This window comes from Oikopleura dioica, chromosome XSR (genome assembly GCF_907165135.1).
Source record: "Oikopleura dioica chromosome XSR, OKI2018_I68_1.0, whole genome shotgun sequence".
Lineage (NCBI taxonomy): Eukaryota > Metazoa > Chordata > Appendicularia > Copelata > Oikopleuridae > Oikopleura > Oikopleura dioica.
This window is the reverse complement of record NC_137294.1, coordinates 11,814,911-11,828,772: the sequence shown is the minus strand read 5'-3', so window position 1 is coordinate 11,828,772 and position 13,862 is coordinate 11,814,911. Positions and strand designations below refer to the sequence as shown.

The 13,862-nt window shown below is 47.3% G+C and overlaps 1 protein-coding gene across 1 annotated transcript; it reads left to right on the top strand.

The window, feature by feature from the left end:
* Nucleotides 1–320: 320 nt before the first annotated feature.
* Nucleotides 321–12,985, top strand: LOC145709366 (bridge-like lipid transfer protein family member 1). The gene is made up of 11 exons (XM_081787048.1): nt 321–576; nt 881–1,047; nt 1,156–1,321; nt 1,488–2,437; nt 2,573–2,991; nt 3,087–11,301; nt 11,427–11,999; nt 12,072–12,404; nt 12,449–12,536; nt 12,583–12,752; nt 12,795–12,985. Exons 1-11 carry the CDS (start codon nt 555–557, stop codon nt 12,921–12,923), a joined length of 11,232 nt encoding a protein of 3,743 aa, XP_081643174.1. The 5' UTR covers nt 321–554; the 3' UTR covers nt 12,924–12,985.
* The last annotated feature ends 877 nt before the right edge of the window (nt 12,986–13,862 follow it).

The window sequence follows — 13,862 nt, the reverse complement described above, 5'->3', positions numbered from 1 at the left end:
GATTAAACCAGGGGAAACCCTTAGCAAGCTCTCCAGTACAGAAAGCTAACAAGTGTTATTTTGCTCGATTTGAATTTGGTCTCGGCTTGGCAACCTGTGTAGAAACCTGAGTCAGGGTTCAGAACATAAGTGAGAACTCTTTCTTTCAGGACCCTGACTCAGGTTTCTACACAGGTTCCTTAGTTCAGAAATAAAGCTTATTTTATTCGGGAAAAATCAAGGTCCTTGATATGGACCCCCGATTAAACGTGATGATTGGGTGCGTGTTCGTGACTGTATGTTTGCATTACACAGTGGATAGAATTGGGAAAGAAAGAATTTAGAATTTGAGTTTTGTGGAAAGATCGTAAATCGGAGAAAATGCAGAGTCGGGCTGAAAAAACTCATGGTGAGAAAGAAGCGCCTACGCTGAGCAAAGACTCTTTTCAAAAGAGGAAGAAAAAAAAGGAAGAATCTTCTTTTCCAGCGAGAAATAATGAAGCCAGAGAGTATTTCTTGACACCTGATTATTTTAACTTTTCCGTGTTTTCTTGGATTTTGTTTTTATTTGAAAAATGAGCGATTTGAATTTCACTACTTCTGTAACAGGAATGGGTAGTAGAGTTATATGTTGAAGTTCGACCCTAAGTAATCGCGTTTATCTAAAGATGGTCGACCATTTTATTCAAACTTTCTTGGAAAACTAGATGATTAAATAGGATAGTTTTCGATGGGAATCCTATCAATGTTATTTTAGGGGCTAGCCATAGAAAATACCGATTTTCTAACAGGCTATTCTCGGCCACTTTAAATAGTGACTCTCTTATTTAATTTAACCAAAAGAAAGTTTCTTTATTAAGATCCTAGCTAAGCATAAATTATAAAAATAATAAGTAAGTACCCAATAAATCAGACAGCAGCGATGTGCCTTCTTGGTACGACTGGGTTAACCCGATGAAGGACTGGTCGGAATGGGCCAAGTTCTACATCGTGACGTTCGTTTCCGGCTTGTGGATCATCTACCTGACTTTCTACAACTCGCGCCTCTTCGGATGGTTCATTTCAAAGGTGAGAGCTTCTTTTCAAGTTTACTGCCTTCGCACTTTTTTATGGCGAAGTAAAGACCTTTTCTTCGATTTCGTTTCGGAGGAATTTCGAACTGATTCGCTTTTTTAGTACTTCGCCTTCAAAGGACAGTCCATTTCTTTCGGCAGTTTCTCAATCAACCTCTTGGGCGGGAAAATCATGTTTCGCAATTTACGATACGGCACTTCCGATTATACAGTCACGGTCAACGATGGCTTCTTGATATTTCGTTGGTGGTTGCCTCATCCCATTATAGGTTTTCAAATTTTTCTTTTCATTTACGACTTGAGTCTAAAATTGTCTATGAATGCCTAAAGATGTCTAAAAAGTCTCTTAAGATGTTCGTAGATATCTAAAAATGTCTCGAAATGTCTAAATAAATTCTTCATCACCGATTTCATAAGCAAAAACGTAAAATTTAGCGCCTGAAACGAGCCAAAACGTCAAGGAAAAAGGACGCATCCGACGAAACAAGAAGACTTCTCGAGTTTACATTCAACTCAGCGGCTGCGACTGGAATTACTTCTACAATGAATCGGTTCACGGGGAGAAGCGGGATAATTCGAATCCTGAGCAGGCAGTTTCGAAGTGGTGGGATGAAATTTACGACTTGTGTCCCTACTTTGAAATCAACGTTCTCTACGGCCGAATCATCATGGGAAACAAAACGCTGCCGTACTCGATCGTCTGCTCTTTGTCGGAAGGAATGTTCCAGTACCGAAAACCGGACAAGAAACTGCGCCAGAGCTTCGAAGGCGACGCCCGTAATTTCGAAGTGATGTTCGTCCCTTCCAGTGGCTATGAAGGACCAGACAAGGATGACAAGCCGATTCCCGGGACTGGCCAGCGCGTGTTTTCTGATCAAAGCGATCACCAACATCGTAACTCGTATCGCGAAAGAGGCGTTTACTCGGTCTGCGTCTCTCGAAAAGCCTCAGTGAATTACTACTGGGACTTGTTGCCCAGCGAAGTGCATTCGGATTCGCACCCGCTCGTCTCCGAAGACCCAGAATGGGGTGTTTCGCTGCAGCTCGCCAACAACTCGACAATCAATTGGGGTCCTTGGTGCGATCGCCAGCGCGAGAAAATCTGGCGTTTTTTCTTTCCAATTGAGAAAAAAGAGTGGCAGCCACCAACGAGCCCTTCTCTTCGCCAATTTCGTTTCGACTTCGAGTTCTCCACGCGGCTGGACAAGCGGCAGAAAGCCTCAAAAGCAAAAAACTTGACCAACAAGCTGAATCTGGAATTCCTCGGCAGCGATGGCCACACAAAGCAATTACAAGTGCAAGCAGGAAGTGGAAGTTCTATGAGCTCGATTTCGCCTTATTTTCCAAAAGAAGTTGATGAGAGTGGAATGCAGTTCCACATGCCTGTAAAGGGAAGAGGGTAGACATTATTGGCATTGCCATTTTCTTCAAGATTTAACATAGTCACGTCCTTATTTTTAATAATCAGAATATAGCTCAATCATTAATCTATATTCCCTTGATGTGTATCCCCTTTGAAGATCCATCTGGTGGACGCAAAGATCACTCTTCAATCAGAGCACTTGAAACGCTTCGTCCACGCCAAAGAACTGTCCGTAACGCTTGATACGCTGACCCCGACGTTTTTCAACCGTCACCAAATTTGGTCCTTCGAAGTCAACGTCCGCGAGAGCTCGTTGCTCTTTGTCTGGCCCATCAAGGAGTTCATGACCGAATTCATCAACGACTGGAGTCCTGATCAACCGCTCGATATTGTCCACTACGTTCCAGTCACCTACGAATTCAAAATTCGATTCCACCATCTCGAAGTGCTCCTTCCAGTCAACGAATACAACTACGTCGACTGCCAGAATCCTGTTCCGGAGAGTGCAAATAGCACATGTAAGAATAGCTTACTCGCGATCGCTGTTCCAGAACTCGACGTTGACTTCAGGAATGGGTTCTCCTTTAGGCATATTCTTAGAGACTTTTGCAGTCGTTCTTGCTAGCTTGACTTTATTCTTGTTGATGAAAAAGCTAAAACCCTTTGAACAGTCTTCCGTTCGACACTTTCGCACCAGCCAGCGTAGAAATCGTATTTAACATCGTGACACGACACGGGTCTATTGCGATTTTCGTCCCTCCCTGTGCTCCCGCGCATCACATTCAAAAAGCATCGCACAAGGCTCAAGAAAGTTTCCAACGCTCTTTGGGCCAGAATCGCGTGCTCGTCTACGACGCCGATTACTGGCGCGAAATTACAAAGGCGGAAAATGGCTTCGTCGAACTCGGTTCCTTCAACAAGCTGAATTTAACCTTCGAGTACAAATGGAACTGCGACTACATGCCCCATCCCAAGTATAGAAAGAAGGTCAAGGTCCAGTACGATCCGATGCTGCTCGAAGCTGACTTCCTTAGAGCGAAAATACTCGCCGAGCAAATTGAACCCGTCGCGTTTGGAACGCTCATTCCAGTCCTGCTCAATGTTAAAGAAAACGTCCTCGGTTTCTGGGATCAAGTGACGCCTTTCGTCAAGGAGTCTAGTAACGAATGCGAGATCGTTGAAATCAACACCAATACGGTAACAGACTTCAAGCAGAACGAGAAGGATTGGATCCGTCCCTTCCGTGCCTTTTCCGTCGTCGTCGAAGTCGAACTACGGGATTTAACTGCGCGTCTGCCTCTGCCACCAAACTCGAGTCTTCAAAACGGCGGTCCTTTGGTGAAACTCGACTTTTTGATCTTTGAGCTTGACAAGCACTACACCAGCACACGGATGCAACTGACCCTGTCAGAAATCGAAGTAACTTTCGGCCACAAATATGCGGATCTCCACCTCTCGGGCTTGCAATATCGAGGGAGCGCGTTTTTCTCCGCTGAAGGATTGCCTCTCACTGCGCCGACTTTGGAATACGCGTGGATGCAAGAAATTGAAATCGGAAAACTCTCCGGAGAGCTTAAAATCGAAGACGTCGTGAATTTGGGACTGTGGCTCGATCAAGTGATTCTCTGCGTTGCGGACAAGGCGTATGAGCTCAAGGCACCCTATGAACTGAAAATCGGCGATGAAATGAAATACGAAAAGACAAAAGTCTCCTGGCTCGGGCTCGACGTAACAGCCGTCTGCAAAAGTGCCAAAGTAAATGCCTCCGTTGCTAAGTCGTCCGTTTCGATCAACAATCTTCGCTGCGACGATCGTGGCGGCTTTGTCTGCGCAAACTTGGGTGTCATTTCAGTCCAAGTGGCCCTTTGCTACGAGAATCAGTGGCTGCAAGCAGGACTGCTTCAGCTTCCCAAGTCAGAAATCGCCGTCGAACTGGGCATTGTGGAAAGTGAGCTGCACGAACAAGACACGTGGCTGAGAAAACACGACCGGAAGAGAAAACGCTTGGATTTCCTCTGGGACAGTAATTCCAGAGAAGCGGTTTATCGAACATCGCTAAAAGACTCGTGGGGTTGTTCCTGGTTCGATCCTGATGAAAACTCGCCAGCAGAAGTGATGCTCGACGGTGTCGTCCAGCGTGGAAAGAGCTTGATCCAAGACACGGTTTTGGTCGATCTGGAGCAGAAGTTCCAAAAGCGCCCGTTCTGCAGCCGCCTGACAGCTACTTCTATCGCGCAGAGCACTGGAAGCATCAGCCCCGATGGGCCTTTTGCTCGCTCGTCTTTCCGAAGCTCGTACGGGCTCCTTCAGCCGACTGAATCGGGCGACTCCACGAAGCTCAAGTCGAACTCAATCTTCGGCGGAACCGGACGAATGAGCTCAAAAAGTTCTCGCGATGGCTCGCTGGATCGAGCAAGAGCGGAATCCGCTTCTCGCCTTCCTGGAGGGATTCTAAAAGCACGAACACCGATCAGTCAAGATGGCATTTATGGGCAACCCGGATTGATTTCGAATGAAATGAGTCTCAAGGAAAACGCAGAATCGACAAGCGCTCTGGATAAAATCTCAGTCAAGAGCTTCAAAAGTGCTAAAACTACGGCCAGCTCCGTCACTGAAGGATTTCATTCTGCCTTGAGCTCGAGCTTCGGCTCAAGCGATACCATCGATCAGTTCTACTCGGCAGATGAAGGGGAAGACGGGGAAGAAGATGATGTCGAAACTGGAGAGACTACGATGGAGAATCAACTGTTGAACAAACAGCACACTTCGTTGTCTCCACATTCGCACTCGAGAAACACCAGTTTCAACGAGAGCATTATCTCCAACAGGACCCTAGAACGGAATGACTCGCGAGGCTCCCGCCGCTCCCGCTCAAAGCGAATGTCAAAAGAATCAAGCCAGGGCAGTTCACGAGTCAGCCAACATCGCCTCAGAACAGAATCAAGAAGCTCCAGAGCTTCTATTAAAAATGAATCGCGAACTCGTCAACGTCCTTCTAATCTTCCTCTTCACACGATTGCGTCTCCGATTCAAGCGGATGAGATCGATCATGAAATGTATGACAAAGTGCTGCCGATTTTGGACGAGGATATGACGATCAAAGAGTGTAGCAATCGAGTCTGCAGCGGAATAGTGATCAGAGATGCAAAACGCGGCGTAGACTTTGAGCCAGAATCTCCGCGCGTTTCTCAGAAACAATCCGTCACGGACAGGAACGCAACGAAGCTCAATGTAACTCTCAATTCCGTGGAGAACACCTCAGCTGTGGACGTCTTTGCGACGCCGCTTTGCTTGGCCGCAGTTCGCCATGCCCTAGAAGACATCGAATCGGTCGTTCAGCGACTTCACTATTCAACGATTACGTCGATTCTAATGGCCAAGGTCGTCGACGAACACATTAAGAACGACGATGAGGATATTACGGAGGAACGAAAGAGCCCCCTTCAACTCAACTTCAAAATTCAAAACATCAAAATCGGTCTCTGCCAAGTGGCCCAAAACATCAACGAAAGCGGCACTTCGTTTCAGAAGCCGATGCCGTGTGCCACACTTCTCGTCGCGTGGATGGAGCAAGTCGACGTTTCCGCCAATTTGAAGCAAGAAAACAAAAACATCATCGCTTCAGCCTCCTTCAGAAGACTTCACTTGCAGCTGCGAGCAAACTCTATTGACGGGCAGGAACCGGAAAGAACAACGGTCGTTTGCCTCCAAGAAACATCGCAGAGATCGCCAAAGTCCGTCTCCGTCGCCTTCAAATGCGAAAACGATTGGGGATGGATCATGGCAGAAGCAGGCATCGACGGGATCAAACTAAAAGGAGAAAGGCTTATTTCAAAAGCGCAGATGAACATGAACATCGAAAAGATCTGGTTCTTGGCAGCTGCTCCGTCGAGTCTCTCGCGTGCCACGCGCCAGTGGAGTCTTCTATCGACCGCTTCTTATGGGGCCTCGAGCTGGGTAGAACGCTTGGAAGATATTTCGAACGAAATCGCGCACATCAGAGAAGACGTCATAAACCAACGATGCAAGGTGATTGTTGCTCCGCTAGCGCACCGAGTTGCCATGACGGAGAAAACGGACAAAGAAAGTCTCTTCAACTTCAACATCCGAAAACTGATCGACAACATTAACGATCTCTCCGTCACCGGCGGCGGGACACTACCCCTGACGAGAACTGCCAAAGCGTTGCGGAAGAACGTAGCCTTCTGCGCTGCGGCCTCGAACGTCTATCTACTCTCGTTGCCAGAATTCGTGAAAGAGATCTTCCGCGACGGGTCAGACGAGGCTGAGTACTTCCTGGAACCGAATCAACCGACTACGAGCTATACCAACTTGAAAATCCCGAAGTCCCAAACTCTCAAACGAGCCCTTCTCATCGTCTGTCAAAAGTGGCAAAAGGAGATGGAAAGCTACGGAAAGGAGAAACACTGGCCCGAGTACACGGACAATATGTTTGATGTTCTCAGAATGCCGAAACTGCCAGTAGACAATATTCACACCGAAGCATCGCGGAGACCGACCAAGGTGCAAACATTTAATCACAACTACTCGTTGCCCCGAGAAGGGGTCGAGTCCATCATCAAAATGAAGTCGATTCTCGATTACTGCCATGTACCAGTTGACAACGATCCGGAAACATTCACCAGTCTTTATAAAGAAGAAATAAGCCAGTGCAAGATCAATGCCAATTTGTCCAGTTTCCAGGTCTTTATCAAAGAAACCGAAAAGCGCCGAACGCGGCGGGTGCGTGCCTTTGCGCTCGAAAACCAACCGGTGCTCAAGCTCGACCAAATCAAAGTCAACGGCTGCCTGGACATTCCCAACACGGAACTCGAAAAGCTGCAAAATGTCCCCCCAAAGGTTTCTGTTTCGCTTGATATTTCCGAAATTTCGCAGCGGTTGGACATGAGCCTCGTCCGTTTAATCGTTCAAGTGAACGGAGTCGTGGACAATATCGCCCGGGCGAAGATGGACCATCGCATTGGACGAATGGAAGAAAGATGTAACGATGAGCATTTGAATTATCCGAGCTCGCTTTGCTCATCCGAAGACTCAATCGACATCCACCAGGAAATCAGCCACCAAGAGCAGCTCAACGACGGTGAATTGTCGAGCAGAGACGAAGATCCAGTCTGGCTGGTGTTCGTTTACAACGATGGATTGAACGTAGCAACTCAAGAAAGCACTGTAGAAACGATGGAGATCGAAAACGAAACTCCCATTTCTCGCCTCGCCCGATCAACAGTGATTCAAGCAACGGAACTTCACCGCCCTGGTGGTAAATTCCACTCAGATAGCTCAGCTTCCAATTTGGAGACGGAGACGACTCTCAGGGTGGAAGTTTCGTTTTCAATTCGCACGACGCGTCTCTCCGCCGATGTTGGTGGATTGAGTCTATCGATTCAGCTCAACGCGCTCGACGGTTCCGTCAATCTCGACCAGCTGAGATACGTTCAAGAAGTGACCTTCGACGCGGATAATCGGGTCCAACCACTGCGCATTTCTCCGAATCTCGCATCGCTCAAACTTTCAGTAAAAGTGAAACTAAAGTCGATCAACATCGATTTCATCGAAGCACAAAGTACTCAAGCCGTGCTCCAAGTTACTGTTGATCGGTCGTTATTCAACGCGCATCCAAACACGCGCGAAAGTCAGAAGGTGATCGACCTGATCGCTGAAATCGGAAAAGTGAATCTGAAACTGCCCCTTCGTGTCCAAGAACTTCATCATATCTTTTCAAGGACCTCACAGAAGCTGTTTCACCAATTGAAAGACTTTGAAAGCTACCAGCCTGGCATCATCATCGACACGCCGGATTTCGATGCTCCTAAGCTCCCTCCAGCAGGATTGCCAGTTACGGACGGACAACTCAGTCCTCAACTCGGGTCGGAGAGCTCAAAAAGCTCGCGATCCTCCACGATGCCGTTGATCTTCAAGGTCGTCTTCAAAGGCTTTTTCATGAAAATCAATCTGCTACAGTCGGTCACTGCTAATTACGAAGTCGGCCCAATAACGTCGAATGGTGAATGGAATCCTAGTTCTGTAAAGACAACTCTCGGCTCTAGCCAAAAAGTCCTGATGACCTCCAGCTTGAAAGTAACAGAACACAAGATCAGCATTTTGGGCGAATTTCGAACGGCCGATCACGAAGAAAAGATCTCGCAAAAGATCGTCTTCCCCTCGATCGAGGTCGATCTAGACCTGAAAAAGGATGGGGCCGAGCTACTTAGCGGGCGCTGCGAAATCGAAAAATTCCAACAGGATTTGACGACGGATTTGCTAAACATTCTTCTCTCCTGCGTTGAAGAGTTGAAGTCGGAAGTGACTGATATTCTCAACAAGTTGAAAACAGAGGAGCCGTTCCCTGCTCTTGGATTTCAAACAGCTGCAACTTCTGCATCGACGCCTAAAGAACTGACGCCCGTGACACCGATGAAATACTCCTTCAAAATCCAGATGAAAGGAATAAACGTCGAGGCTTCTACACCAACCGGGAACATTGTCAAGCTCGATGTACCTGTAATAAACTCATTTATCGCAAACTTCGAGGATGAAGGAACCAAGTCGCCAGTTACCTACAACTTCCTTACTTCCCAGGCCGACAAAATCATCATCAACGGCGACGTGGAGCTCAAACTAGCCCTAATTTGCCAGGAAAAGAAGATGGCTTCCTTCGACGCGCGAGTGAACATTCACAACACGAACGAAAGCGCAGAAGATGTGCTCCTCGTGACGCTCAAGAGCCCGGTCGTCTTTATCCATGCAAATGCGATCGATCGCGCCATTCTAGTCTATTTGAACTATCGCTCGTCCTATAACGTCTGGAAGGAAGAAATTGAAAAGGCTCAAGGTCAAAGTGGCATTTCCGCGATGCGAAATCGTGGTGTTCAGGGACAGATTGATCCGGCTCAAGGGGGCAACCCTCTTCACCCGACAAAAGGAGGAAGCAGCAAAAACACGCCCCAGGAGCCTTCGAAACTCTTCATTAACTTGACAGTTAACGACTTTAAAGTGAAAATGCCGCTAATCGACATGAAACATGAAGTGACACGGTCAAGCCACGTCCTCGTCCTCACCATTTCTCACGTAAATGTTTGCGGAACTGTCGGCGATTTGTCCGCTTTCAAGGGCAAATTCACAGGTTTTGAGTTGCTCTTCGATAGGGAAGGACAACCACGTGAACTAAAGATGAATTGCTGTGAAGTGAAAGAAGGCGGAATCGAAATCGTTTCGGGCACGGAGCACTCGGATTCGAATTTGTCATCGAATTCGAGCGTTACCGGAGTTTGGAATTTAATGATCAGTTGGAACATGATGGGATTGGATGGCAAGTTCGACACTCAAATCGGAACGCTCTTCTCTCGCCTGGGAAAAACGCTGACAACGTTTTCCGACGAAGCAGCAGTTTCAGAAGGATCGAAAGCGCGACTTAAAGAACTGCGGGATAAGTACAACACTGGAACGAAGACATTGGAGGATTTGAAGCAACTCGGCGCGACGAAAAGCATCATCAGAGACGAGGAAGAAGCGCTGAGGGAGATCGAGAAGGAATATAAGAAAGAGTACATTCTACTCAAGCGGCGACCAGAGCCAGAAAATGGCGGAAATGGTCAAAATCAAGGAAAAACTCAAGGAGGCAATTCAAGCAACAGTGGCGAGGGAGAAATCGAGCTGATTTTGAATGCGACGATCACGATCAAAACAGGAAAACTGGAATGCTATCCAGTCGACGTCTTGGGAGGTGTCCCAGGTGGAAGCTCCAAGAAACTCGATCACTTTGCGCTCGAAAGCGAGCGAAAGCGAAATTCGGCGATGAACTCGACTGACTCTAGCGTTACAACTTTTCTTCTTCCTGCATTGGACGTCGATTTGAACTACATGTCGCATGGAAGCGGGGAAACTCATCGCCGCGCGAAGCTTTACTCAAACGTCGTTATCGGCTCCATGCCCAAAGAGATGAGCATTTCGCCCTTGTTCCTCGAATATCTCAGTCAAACTTTAGACATTCTGGACGAGAACGAAGTCTACACTGGCAAGGAGCCGGAAGACCCGGATCAAATCGATCTACGAAGCGGCGCCGATCACAACTTCGAGCAAAGTTCAGTCCAGTCTTTCCCCGTCGACGTCGTCGTCCACGCCAAAGTGAAGCCCTCGACCGTCCTGTTCTCTTGTCAACCTAAAGCAAAGGTCGAGTGCACGCTCCGAGTACCGCTGACAAACATGGTCTTCTCGTCAGCGCCGTCGGCTGACGCGAAGAAGTCCGGATTGAATTTGGCGATTCAACTGTCTGATTTCGCTCTCCGTGTGAACCATCCTTACGAAAACTCGTCAAAAGGATGTTTCCACTTGAATTTCGAAGGCATTTCAATCAACATTTTGAGACAGCACGTCTCCGAAAAGCTCCTCACAATTTCTGTCATCTCCGACATTGGCCAGGCAAATATCAACTACGACATGAGACGTCTGTCAGAAATCCTCGGCTTTCCAAAAGCCTGGTACAACAGATCCATCGCGAGACGCCTTTTCCTCGGTGAAAGTAGCCGCGCAAAGCCGACAAACGAAGCTGCTCCCGTCCAGCCGAATCATAACAACGAAAACTGGGAAACTGCAGTCAGGGTTTCCACAGTTCTCCGAGAGCTACGAGTCGATATGAACATCGGAAACGTTCTCGGCAAGACGGTTTGGGTGACGGAGCAGCTCGCATATCATGGTGCTTTTGACATGAGAAGCAGTAGAAAAAATGACATCAAGAATTTGGTTTCTCTTGCAAAGACGAAGATCGAGTCGCGATCAGGACTCCTAGGAGGAGTGATTTCGATGAGTGGATTTAATGGTGCTTGCTTGTGGCGAGAACGAAGCACTCAAGATTCAGCTCATGAAATGAAGGTAAATCTTTGTCAACTCTTTATGATTTCGGTTAGGGGTAAGGATTTGGGTTAGGGTTGGAAGAAGGCCAGATTTTACTGATAGCCCCCTTGACTAGCTTCGAAAAATAATCGTATTCTCTTTAGGTCTCGCTGGATGAAGTGAGCCTGCGATTGGAATACCACTCGACAGTAATTCTACTTTCGAAGCTGAGCGATGCACAACTGCTCGTCATCGACGAGAGCTTGTTGGACGAGCGTCCTCCGCGGGCGAAGGCGAACATCGACATGCGCTGGGGCGAGTTCGATCTTCTTCTTTGCAAGTCGACTTCGAAGAATCTCGTCCAAGGCGGGCGCAAAGTCAAGGACTTCGTCAAGCAGCAGATCAACACGGGCAGCGAGGCCTTCCGGAGCATGTTCGCTCACAGCTCAAATTACGAAGAAAAACGCCGCGGCCCTGTGGAAAAGTCGAACGACGACAAGTACCAGCGCCACTGGCCTCCGATCTTTAATCGCCACCCGGTTGCTTCATATCAGCTCGGCGGCGAGTCTCGCCTCCGCGGTCAGGAACTGTCAATTGTCTGCTTCGACGGGGATTTCCGATCAGCCGATCACTGGGTCGTCTTTTCCGTTCATTTGCCAGATATTTCTTTCTCCAGCGATGTTTACTCCGCGCCAGAAGATGATGCCCAAGATCGTCTTAATATTTTCATTTTCCAGGTAATTTTCAATTGCTTGCTTCTTTATTTCATAATTGCCATTTTCATTCTTGATGTTCAATTTCATTTTTAGACGTTCATTTTCAACCTTGGCCGTGCTATCGAACGCGTTCCCAACTTCGAAACCGACAAGCTCGGCGCCTTCGTGTTGCACGTTTCTCGCAACAAAGCCCGTCGCCCTGGTGCACAAGCCGACGTCCGCGACTGGATCAACTACTCCGTTCCTGGGATCAACGAGGCCGAGCCAGAAAAGAGTCGTGAAAACGTTCATGTCATTTTTGCTTTGCCGCAAACCGAATTGACGCTCAAAACGGAGCAGATTCAGCCACTGAAGCTCCCTGCTTTCCCGGAAGAATCAAAAGTCAGCTGTGTCTTTGTGGCTGAATTTCATGATCAACCGCTCAAGGTATTTAATATTTTTGCGACTATCATTTCAACTTTTTATTTCAGGTAACGATGAGCACAAACGAGATCATCTTTTTGACAAACTTCGTGAGGGAGTACATTCGAGAACACAAGTCCGTTCTTTCCAACGAAGGTAGTATTCTTTGCCTTTCTGTAATTATTGACAAACAATGAATTAGAGCTGGGAGATGGGGACGACGAGGAACTAGGAAATTCGACGGATCCGCGAGCGTACATGTGCAGGACGTGGAAGCTGGACCCGCTGACTCGCTTCATGTACAAACACACGGTGCTCGAGTGCCCAGGCGTAGACTCGATTATCAAGCAGCTAGGCTTCAAGCACGCTAAGGTACGTCAAATCAATCCTTTTGAAAACTCAACAATTGTTCAGCTGACAATTCCAAAATGGTTTCAACGCGGCTTGCTGGACAAACTAGACTCAACGCACGCGCTATTCACTGCCCAACTACTTGACGTTTATAGAAAAATCAAAAATCAAGCTAAACCCCAATTGCAATAAACTTCATTCTGCTTCAACAATTCTGAGATCAAAACTGTTCTAATAAATTTCATGTAAATTTCATTCAAAACCATTTTCTGTTTCTTTCCAAGAATTATTTTCGAGGAAAGAAGAATAAGAATTGTTTGAAATTTCAAATTTGCAGTTGGGAGAAGATTATGATTTATTCTGGACGAGCAAGACTATAGCAAGAATTTTAGGCACAAGAAAAGGGAATAACAAGAAGCAGAAAAGGAAGGAAGCAATCTTGGGTGTCGTTACGGAAGGGACTCTTTTTTTGTTTTTTGTCGAATTTTGCGATTTTTTCGGAGAAGTTTATCGTCGGTGAGAAGCCTTCTTGTCCGGCTTGGAAATATCTTTTCGGCAAGATGGACAGGAGGGATTGGTCTTGAGCCAACCGTCGATGCAGCGAGTATGGAAGCCGTGTCCGCAGGGAAGTGAGCGGACGCGCTGGCCAGTTGTGAAGCCTTCCAGGCAAATTACGCTTTTCATCGGTTTTTGAAAAAGTGGAAGCAAGAAAAAACTTGGAGAAAAAACCGTGTCAGGGTTCCGAGTCCGGCTTGGCCACCGTGTCCGTGATCGCTTTCTTGTCATGGAGGGTCTTGAATCCTCGAGGAGGAAGATGCCGCTCGTCCAAAAGCTCAGCTACGAGAACATCAAACTAACAGTAAGTAACTTGCTTGTACCTTTGGCGAGGGCGTCGTAAACGAACCACATCTTCTCTCGATCAAAAGCAACGGCAGAAAGGTTGAAAGGAGTTATTTTCTTCGGGGTTTTGTTTTGTCGGGAGCAAAAAGTTTACTTTTTAATTCCAGTCGCGTTCTACGGCCAGACCCACTGCGCGGCAGTTTAAGAGGACTCAGCCGAGACAGAGACCAAGACATCAAAAATACAAATGGTTGATAAAAATCATCCCCGGGTTTTTTACCAAAACAGGAA

Coding starts and splice junctions, on each gene's coding strand:
- LOC145709366 (XM_081787048.1), top strand. CDS start 555: ATGAGCGATTTGAATTTCACTA. Junction 2,438..2,572: donor GAATGCAGTTCCACATGCCT/GTAAAGGGAAGA, acceptor TCCCCTTTGAAG/ATCCATCTGGTGGACGCAAA. Junction 11,302..11,426: donor ATTCAGCTCATGAAATGAAG/GTAAATCTTTGT, acceptor TATTCTCTTTAG/GTCTCGCTGGATGAAGTGAG.